At 38.2% G+C, this 11384-nt stretch overlaps 1 protein-coding gene across 1 annotated transcript; it reads right to left on the reverse strand.

Annotated features, from left to right (window-relative positions):
• Positions 1-1000: 1000 nt before the first annotated feature.
• On the reverse strand, positions 1001-2290 carry LOC149283547 (QRFP-like peptide receptor). Its single transcript, XM_089497482.1, has one exon. It carries the CDS (start codon positions 2288-2290, stop codon positions 1001-1003), a length of 1290 nt encoding a protein of 429 aa, XP_089353608.1.
• Between the last annotated feature and the right edge of the window lie 9094 nt (positions 2291-11384).

Consider the following 11384-nt stretch of genomic DNA (forward strand, 5'->3'; position numbering starts at 1 on the left):
TATTTACATTCTGGGACAAAGCAAAAGGCAGGGATGTTGTTATTGTAGGTCTGTGGGTTTAACGCGCAGTTGTATAGAACGAGGTATTGTCCATCTAGGGGCAGCCATTTTGCATTTGGCGATAATTGGAGATTGAGTTTGGGATTCTTATCTTTGCTTAACATACTCACAGGGAAATAAATAAATATATATATCTGTATTTACCAAGAAAAACTTGCCGGCACTAAGACCAGCCATGCCACCAAAAGCACGTCATACTCGCTGTCAAATCCAATACTTTCTGTGAGCCAAAGAGATAGTCAATTTAGACTTTTTTTCCCTCAATTTATTTCATAACCTTTGGGGTTGACACACAAACTTTGTGAGAGCCTCTTTCAGTGTCAGAAAACTTTAAAAAGTAATGTTCCTAATTGATAAGAAATTGGGTGAGGTTAAAAACTCTCTGTTTTCGTCTTAACATTCAATACACATTGCGCAATGTTTCCGAATATTCAGAATATCAGGAAAAAAGGTTGTAAGGTTATCCAATGGCCCATATTCAACATCGGGGAAATTTTATATATTAATATTTAATTTATATTAAATGCAGCAAAATGAGAGAGAAAAACGCTAGGAATCTCGTTAAAGGGACATCAAAAAAAATTGAGATGCTGAATATTTGCATTTTTTTAATTACATAATATTAACCACTATTAACCAGTCGTATTATAGCAGCACACACGTGTCCATATAATTTCACAAAAGAATGGGAAAACATAAAAAAATATTGTAATTCATTGAGCGAGGCAGAGAAGAAACCATTTGTAATAGAAATACAATATTCAAATCAACCACTAAAGTGGCAATAAAGGCTTCCTGTCTGGTCCATAAATCTATAATGTGACTTTTACATTCATCAGTGGGCTGTGTTGTAAAATGTATCATCAGTACAAAGAAATTGGAATCTGGATTTTCACGGGACGTAGTGTTTAACAGCAAAATATTTCTCGATAATGTATTTTTATGGCACGCTTTGGCTGCTTGGAGAAGTCGCCAGTGAATTTGTCACCTCATAGCAGTTTCCGCACTGGTCGCCCATGGCCAAAGGGCAGGCATTTTTCTTTGATCCTTTTGAGTTCTTGTATGAAAGAAGCTTTGGAATGGAAGGAGGAGAACTTTCGGAGAACGAGAAACTGAAAAGGGAAACCATCCTATTGTGATACATGCTCTTCATCTGCTTGGCTGACCGATAGAGATCGCCCACAAAACAGTAACATATGGGATTAAGGCTGGAGTTCGTCAACCCAAGCCACTGTGCGAAGGGTCTCAGCTGGAGAATCCATAGCGATGGTGTGGCATCTTTAGAAGGTTGGGGGATTTTGAAGTCTATCCAGATGTCCAACATATACACGGGGAGCCAAGACACAGCAAACAGGGATACCAAAGCCACTACCATTTTTACGATCTTCTTTCTAATTTTCAGCCTTGATACGGGTAAGGATTGGTTTCGGAAGTCGCACTCTTTAAAATTGTTGCTGGAGCTCCAAAGCTTGCGTATGGTGAGGAAACAAATGACCAAGTTGAAGAGCACTGGGAGGCAATAGAGAGAGCAGAACAGGAGGAAGTTATAGGCTTGCTTAAAAATGACATGGGGCCAGATCTCTCTACAAATGGGGAAAGCCAACGGCAGACCAGGAACAATCTGGAGGTTATCTTTTTTGTTCATGAATATAAGAGGAGTGCATATGCTGGAGGACAATACCCACACCACCACAATGGCGCAAATGATTTTTTTCTGGGTGAAAAAAGACCTAGCGTTGAGCGGATTGTGCACACTATAATAGCGATTCACACTAATGACCGTAAGCGTTAAGACACTTGCTGATACGGACACGGCTTGGATGAAAGGAACTGCCCTGCATAGGAAATCCCCATATACCCATGCCTTGTAGACCAAATTACCCACAGATATGGGCATACAGACACAAACCACCATGAGGTCACATATGGCCAGGTTGATAAGCAAACTACGGGTGGCACTTAAACTAGACGTTCTACAGGTCCGCTTTCTGCTCAGTACCTTTATAGACATTATATTGCCAATAAGACCCACAACAAAGGATAAGATATACATAGCAGTAAGAGTTATTGTGATTGGTTCTTTGTCAAACAGAAATAGTATTTTCTCAAGTTCTTCCACACTCAGTTCCTGGCTGTCGTTTCCATATAGATGTGCCGACACATTGCCCTTTGAAGTGATGTCTTCTAAAAAGGAATGGTTAGAGTCAAGAATCGGGGTAGAGAAATTCATTGTTTCCTTAAGGCAGCTTCACGGAATAATGATAATTTTAGATCCACGTTTAATTGGGAAATCTTGGCATCGCCCGATGCAATATCATTCCGTCCAAACACTGGGTATTTTATTTGCATGATGCAACTGAAAAAGAGCCAGTTCTGCAAAAGAGAAAAAGCAATAAATACAGATTAGATCATTAGATTTCCCTCTGACGATCCAGAACATATTTGTTCTCTTTGGACCAATTAAATTACATCTGAAAAACCTGAGAAATTACATTGTTTGGCTATTTGCATTTACAAAAAAACCCCCTGAATAACTAAATGTTTACAGCAATCTAGCTGGAAAAAAACTCTTCTGTTACGATGTGAGAGGAGCCAATATCAATAATATTGTTAGCAACAATAATGGACGGAATCACACACCGACGCGCCAGTGAACTGCGGATACAAACATAATCATGCCAAATCCATGAAACTAAGAGAAGAGCTAAAATTATCGGTGTGACTAACGAGGAGGTAGGGATCGAGATGGTAGATCGACTCTAAACGGCCCATCTAGTCTGATAATTCTTCTCGCTCCCTAAAAACTGTTACTTTTATGTGTTTCTCCAAAAATAGATATAGCCAACGCGTTTTCAATTTGCGTATCCTATCGTATTCTCTCTGGATAGCTATTGTAATTGTCAAGTTCCCTGTAGACTACTACTCAACCTCTATATCTCATGTGTGTGTGCACGTGTGTGTGTGACACACTTTGTATTGTTATGTGTCTCCTCTCTTTGTGCCTACAATTGCCTGTCTATCTAGCAACCTTCAAAAAGAGGGAGAGAGAATTGCGGTATCTAAAGTAAATTTTAAGATTTTGTGTAGCTATTTTAATGACAGTTTCCCACAGCAGGTATCATGTGATCAAACTGGAGGTTTTAGAACTTATGTTAGAAATTGTCCCTGGTACCGATCGAGGTCCATTCCCCAGTTAGATGATGGAGTGTCTACCTGAGGTTCTCTGAGCTGTCCTTAGTTTGGTACCAATTCATTTCACTGGTAATTCATCACAGGAACTCAACCTGAGCTCCAGCGTTGCTGGACAAGATGAGATATGTCCATCCTAAACACGGGCTGTGCTTTTAGTGAATACCCCAAGGAACCTGTGGACCTTCTGTGGCTTCATAGACATCTTGAAGTATCCACACAAACAAGTAATAATGCTTTCTTATGGGAAACAATCTATTTTCTGGAAAGCCCTGTGGCTGTAAGATGCAAATATCTGACTTAGAATGTAAAGCAATGTAACTTATAAAATTACAGGTCTCGGTAGGACCCATTTAACCATTAAATACCCAAATTACAGTTTCAGCAATCCATTCATTAGAACTGTTTGTAATAATATGGGTATTTTGCAGCGATGCCCTCTTGTCACAGCCAAGTTGCCAAATACAGCAGACATTTTTACAACATAAAGCTACAAGAAACATACACAAGAATACAAGAATTACTGGCAACATTTACAGCAAGCCCCCCCTCCCCCCTCAACTTTACTACTGACCCTAAATTCCTTTTATTTTTTGCAGTCTATGTTTGCGTTAACACTTTCTCCGCTGGCGTGAGGCATTCAAATGATTACTTTACAATCAAAGCTCCCCCTTAGCGGATTTAACCCTTTGTCTATTTCAGACGGAATAGCTGATTTTTTTTTTCATTAATTCATGTTAAGAAACATATAAAATGGATTATTATTAATGAGCCCCCATCTTTCGTTTGCACCTAATACAAAGAGGTAGGATGAATGCCAGGGCATACTTGGAATGTTAACCCTTTACAGGAACAGAGGCTGGCATTCATGCTAGCCGATTAATCACACCACTTGATAATGAGTAGTAATGACAATGACTGATTAGTGAAGCTGCAGTCTTTGTATTTCCTATGTCATGAGATGGCCTTGGGCAATTTTTGTTCGCTGCGACTAATACATAATTTAGTATACGTGTGATTTATCTAGTAGTAAGTGAAGGGTCGCACCAACGCAAATAGCTACACAAAACATCAATAGAGAGAATTCTTATTGTTCTTTCCAACCTGTTATCTGTGCCTGACTAATTGCCTTATTTAACAAAAAAAAACAAAAAAAACAGTTCCAGTGACATATGAAAAGTACATTGAAAAACGAAACTGTGGACGTATGCAAAAAGCCAATTTTCTCCATTATACTCCTTTATAAAAAAGTATTTTTAACTCTTTCCATAGCAGTGGATACGATGTGGCCATCACGTTTTATATTCCATACTGCATAACACAAAACTACCCCATCTACTGCCCCAACAAGTCACCCGCTTAAGCGGTAGTAAGAAACCAGGTATCCAGATGCCTGAGAAGCCTGCAGTCTGAAGTGCGCTTAGGTAAAATCCGCTAGCTCTGCTGTGATCAGAAAACATTCTGAAACCGAATGATGTTAATGTATAGGCGCACAGTGCCTTTTTATTTAGAAACATCTAAAAAACACATTTTTGTAATAAATTGCTAGTTATATATATTATAATATATATTATAATATATATTTATATATATATATATAGAGAGAGAGAGAGTATGTATATATCTATCTATCTATCTATCTATCTATCTATCTCTCTATCTTAAGAACCTTTTTTGTTTGACTCTTTTTTTTTAAAGACCAGAGAGTGCCAGTTATTTTGTGCGAATCTGTTTAGCCATATATGTATTAATTTTTTTATCAGAACAGAATGCATGCATACAGACAGAGGATTACTAGTACAGTGATGTTTGTGCCTTGTGCATCTTCCCTTTAAATCCACAGCCATTTGATGTTAATCTCCTGGGTATTGTGAGTGCTCTCCATGGTGCTGAATGGGCAGCTCATGCCAAGAACAGCTATTACCCATCACCTCTTTAAAATCATCACACACCCTCCAGAATCAGAATAAAATCATACACTCACCTGCCACAGTTTTGGTAGAATAAGGATTGTGTCTCCAGGCACCCTTCACACCATCAGTGCAGCTGGATTCCCAGAAGGTAGCACCCCCATTGAAGACAGTACCCCCCCAAATTAGCCAGCCTGGTCTCTCTCTATGTGAGATCTGAGTGTCACATTGAAGCCTTGATATCATGTTGCCATCCTGCTCTGTGACCATGAATGATGATTTGATCTGGCAGTTTCATACTTGCTTCTTGCTGGCTGTTCTGTGCTTGTTCATTCAGAGTTTGCGGTTCTCATTCATTCATCAGCTTCAAATAAGTAAAAAGAGACCACCCATAAAGTGCTGAGATAAAGCCCCTTCTGTCATTCCTTATGAGCGCTGATGAAGCAAGTCTATAGCCTCAGCCCTGGAGAATATCAGAAGCTGCTGGAATGTGTTCCTTTTGCCTACAGCTTCTGATGTTCTAGGTACCCATGTGAGCTCTAACTCCACCCCAGATTAAAGGTAACATGTCAGAGGCAGCCAGGCTCAGCCGGGTTCTAGATGGACTGTATCATGTGGTTCTGGATAAACCTCTACTGTTTTATCTTTACCCAATAGCTGATGCGAAGTCACTCATTAAAAAGTCATTTTTTTGGTCGCAACAAGAACACAAGATCCCCATCAATGAACATTTATTTCCACCAATTGGAACATTGAGGTAGCGGACATTCCGCATATTAATGAGCAAAAGGCAAAACGTTCACACCGGCAACATAAAAAAGGATCCCTTTTATAGACCCAACCTTAAAAAAAATATTCATAATCTAAAATCTAAGGGGGGGGGGGTGAAATGCTTAGAAATAATGTGGTGGTAGATATGTGCAACAGCCTCCCAGCAGAAGTGACAGGGGCTAATAAAGTTATGGAATTTAAACAGGTATGGGATAGGCATATGGCTCCTGAATCTAAGACGAGTCTTTACATCAGGAAAAAAATTTATTGTAAATATACAAAATATATGTTATTTATTATAAATATATTTACACCAAATAAGCTGGGTTTATTGATACAACCCTCTATAGGGACTGAAATCATTTAAACTACTGATTGTAAAATAGTTTAGGTGATGAGAAGGCATTTAGTATTGGATTTATAGAGCCAGTCCCATCAATGTACATTGATATATGGACCAACTTAGCTCTTAGAAGACACCGTCATAAACATTTGAATTGGGGTAAATTACACCTTTTAACCAGTCATTTACCAGGGGGTAAATATCCTTCATCTGAATCATTATAGAGGAAGAGGTCACCATCTAAAATGAGAGAATCAGAGGTTTAGTTTTAAGGTAAAGGTGCTTTACTTTACTGGGATGGTGGTAGATAAACTGAACAGCCTCCCAGCAGAAGTGATAGAGGCTAATACAATTCCGCTTCATAGCCTGTCCCTCTTGGGAGCGTCTCATTTTTTAGCTCTCTTGTGCCATTAGCGAGAAAAGACCTCCAGCCACATATAAGTCAGATCCTGCCCCAAGGGCAATCCAAAACGTAAATTCTCTAATAGAATCGGAGTTTGTAAAAGATTCATACAGCAAGACCTTTAATGTCGCTATTTCCATAATACCCTCTATTATATAAAATAAATATAAAATTACTGTTTTTACCCTTTTTGTTCCATTTTTTTTGTATTTTTTTAATAGTGTTTTTTTTTTGTGATTCACGTGTGTTATTTAAACCTACTTACTAAACACATTAACCCCTGAAGGTTTTTTTTTTAACCCCTGAAGATCAATGCATAAACCAAGGAGCAAATACACATTGCCGTAAAGGAATCAGATCATGGAGGTTTGGGATCTGGTAAAACATCCCACGATTGCCTACCCTGGTGAGCTACAAAGCAGCAGAGTTTTTAAGTATTGATTTTCTGGTGCGATATTGTTGTGTCGGTGTTAATTTATGACGACATTGAGGTTTTCGGGTGGTGTAACTGCCAGTCTTTGGACGTCTTGTTGACTGAGGGTCTCATGGTACGATGTCCTACTGTGGAGTATTTAACCATGAAGACCTGATGACCCGGCAGGAAAACCTTCAAGTATAAACCGGCAAATAATCATAACTGGGAGATTCCCAAATATTCTGTATCAAAGATCCCTGCTCTCTCCTCATATTTCTTTTACACTGGGATCAGTTTAGAGCTCTGGCAACCAAATACTCACAGCCATCACGTTAATCCCTAAGGTGCCCTCCATTGCCTACTCTGCCCATGTTTTTTTTTTTAAAAAAAACCTATTTATCCCAATTTACCTCTGTTTAAAAAAAGACCCCCTCTTGCCTTAGTGTCCTTATCCTTTTTTTAAGGCCATTCACCCCTTTTCAAGGGCTCTTCATAAAGAAGTCCACTGTGCGCCAGGGAGAGAAGTGGTGGTAACTGGTAGAACTAGGCGGGGGGTCGGTACAGTTGAACCCCAAAGGCATGGCAACCACCATTATATCTGGTTGCAAAGGGGCCAATAGTCAATACAGGCTTCGCCTTCTCATGGGCCTTTGGCACGTCCGCAGCAGGTGTATTCACAATGGCCATTTACTCGAGCCGCCCAACATTTCACTAGGGACTTATTTAATAGCTTTGTAATTAAAGGGGTGGAGGACACATAAAGGTTTAGCGTTTATCTGTTCTAATTATGCATGTACTGTAGATTGACCTGTAGGCTCACCAAAATGACGCGTTATAGAGCGATTGCTGCAGTGAAAGATACTCGGCACCTAATGTTTTTGGTTGTTCTGAAATACAGCAGGAAACCATCTTGGGGGGGCAGGGGTGTCGTAATAATAATAAAAATGGATAAATAATAAAATTCAAGAACGCATGTTTATTTTGCATTGGGTGGGAATATTGTTTTGTCCAATAATGAGTAGGATTGTAGTTGATACAATTTGATTCAGTAATTATGGCAATGCCTTCCTCATAATATGTTACTGTTCTACTTATACCAGGTCAATGTTACGTTGTTTCACCATGAAACCGGTGCGTAATAAGAAGTTATAAATCTAGAAAAATGGTAGTAAAGAAATGAATTAGCGTCCCATCACAGATGGGAAAGAAGTTTAAAAAGGATACCATTGGACACTCACCAGAGATAATGGTGCTAGAATTTGACTTACAAAATTCAAAGTGGGCAACATGACCCTGAAGACCTGTTGGGCTGGTAGGAACCGGCCCCGGCATGACACATGGGTTACTTTAATTGGAAGATTTAGGGCCAGTGGCAGAAGACTTGTAAATATGGACATTAGGTAGCTTTTCTACACGATTGACCCATGATGTACTCCATTGAAGACCATATAGCCACGCCCATATATAATTTCCTGCTAGCTCCGCCCATGTACGCTGCTAGAGCCCACTGCCAATCAGCTCTCAGCAAAAATTTCCTGGCGGGACCCTCTGACTGAGGGAGCAGTGCACTGCAGCTTCTCCTAAAGTTCTGTAAGTTATTTTTAATATGGTAAAAAACGACTTTAATCCGCATTCTTTGTTGGTGAGGCTGCATGGAACACTCGGGTGTCCCTTTAAAAAGACTGGCGGTGTTCGATCACCCAGCATGTTTCTAGAAACTCATTCTGGCGGCCACGTGGCAGCCATCTTGATACAAATTCGGAACGTTAATGTCATCTCTCGATTTCCCCTTAATCAGATTCATAAAACCTGATTATGTAACAACAACTTAAAAATCCGGAAGCAAACAGGTAAATGCTGAAAGATAAGACGCAGGTTTGTTTACAATGTTATTTTGTTAAAAATGTTACCAATAGAGGAATATTGCATGTTAAGTACTCTGAGGGCATTTTAAAGATGTCACTCCCGCCAATTTACTATTATGTGATACCGCTGCCGTTAAATTGCATGCATTTGGGTTGACGATTATTGATTTAGGAAAGAGGTAATTTTAGTTGGCATTACACTGATTGGAATGTATTGATTTCAGGCAAGCATTTGCTCTAACGAGTAATAATAGATTTAAAAAGAAATTCGGTGAACAATATAACCAATATTGTACTTACAGCTCCAAATGGGATATTAAACTGATTGCAGCTATTGTCCTACGTTTAAGGTATTAAAGCATAAAAAAACCTATACTAATTATTTTATATATATATATATATATATATATATATATATATATATATATATATCTACATTTAAAATATACAATATACCTGATAAATATATAGTGAATATATTTTTCTATATATCTATATATTGTGTATATATATATATATATATATATAGTTTAAATATACAATATACATGATAAATATATAGTGAATATATGTTTCTATATATCTATATATCTATATACTGTATATATCTATCTATATATATATATATATATATATACACACATACTGGTATATATATATCTATAAATATATATATATATATATATATATATATATATATATATATACATTTTAAATATACAATGTACCTGATAAATGAGTCAAACCATTAATAAAAAGATGGACATTTTTATTTTAAAAATATATACCCCACCTTTTTTACCTTTGACATGCCTAAAATTTCATTTTTTTTGGTTCCTTTTCTGTTATTTTTTCTTCCAACCTGCCAGTTTTGATAGACAGCTGACCTAAGTATCATTTCCAGTAAGCCAAGTATACCGATGCCTCTCACAGGCTTGATAGTATCTAATGCTGAGAAGAGTTTCATTTAATTAAAGTGATTGTGAACTGACAGCTTTATCGTTAGAATGACGGTTACATACCAGCCGTCGCGGCACAGCGTAGGATCGGCAGAGCAGGTAATTATGAGGCGCTAACGGACACACAGGGCATTTGCCTGGCGCGTGAGGTGCCCAGTTGTGGCCTGAGGATATTAAATAAATTACAGTCATGTAACTTTACATCTAAATAGCATGATGTTTTTATTATTATTATTATTATTATCACATTATTTCCTGTTTCGGCAAACTCTTCACCGGTGGTGGTTAGCTGTTGGACAGAAGAAAAATCTTAAGGTATATAAGTGGCCATGTTTAAAGCGGATAAGGGACCTGTTCCTCTTATATTTATAAGATGGATAATGATTCTGTTCTTCTACAACCCTTTTCCAATTTACCAAGAAGCAAATGTATAAGATTGTGTGCTATTCAGTGACAATTTAGCATGGTTGACTTGGCTCAACACACAGACAAAACTTTCCAGGTTCCATTAAACCCTTTGGTTCTGGTAGCCGGTTGAGTGTTTCTCCAAGCTCCTCAGCTTCCTGGTGGAGAACATTATATTGAGTTATGTGATTCTACATCCTATTATCGGTACATGCTTAAAATTATTCTAAATATATAAAAAATTGCTGTTTCCGCCCAGTATATTTGCAGTTGTGTCTCTCGCATCATGACATTTACATTTTGTAAAATTTGGAAAATATTTGGGCACAACAATGGTGGAAAGAACATTTTACTTATGTTAACCCTGCAGAATATATTTCAGCAGAAGAACGCCGTGTTCTCTAGGACTGATACAGCTTGTGTTTTCCAATGAAGGGGGGGAGGCATTAAAAAAAGGTAATACGGAACATTATTAATCTGGCATTGGCAGGACATTGATTTCACATGCTCATATGTAAAATGACGTTTGGAAGAGAATCGAGACGCGGCATTACTTATCCAGGAGTTATCCGAAACAAACACATGGCAGATAATTAGAGTTTTCTCACTCTTTTATGTCTTTTTACAGTTCTTATCTCCGAAAGCGTACATTTCATTTTTCTTCCCTGCAAAAGCTTTCATTTTAAAGCCAAAAGCAGAAAAGAAAAATGATCGTAAACTTTGTAGAACGCAGAGACAAAAGGGAAGCATTGGACGATCCGCTTGGACAACATCCAATGTCTTGCAGTGGCACCATCTGGACGAGTTAGGGAAGTTCAGCTGTAAGGCTGTCAAGTGAAGCTTTAGTCATATTAAAGTGTACAGATTAATACATTCCAGAAAAGACCCAATTATATTGAAGAACTTCATAACCAAAGCTAGAAAACTTATTATCAATTGATTCTGGGGGAACAAACACGGAAAGTTGGCACGGAGGTGGAACTAACGCCTAGATCTCTGGAACTACAACAAGCGACAGCAGCATAACCAGGCCATAGGAGCCACGCTCTCCAACTTTTTGGAGC

This window comes from Sceloporus occidentalis, unplaced genomic scaffold (assembly GCF_023333645.1).
Source record: "Sceloporus occidentalis isolate IW3139 unplaced genomic scaffold, rSceOcc1.0.p SCAF_103, whole genome shotgun sequence".
Lineage (NCBI taxonomy): Eukaryota > Metazoa > Chordata > Lepidosauria > Squamata > Phrynosomatidae > Sceloporus > Sceloporus occidentalis.

Coding starts and splice junctions, on each gene's coding strand:
- LOC149283547 (XM_089497482.1), bottom strand. CDS start 2,290: ATGAATTTCTCTACCCCGATTCTTGACTCTAACCATTCCTTTTTAGAA.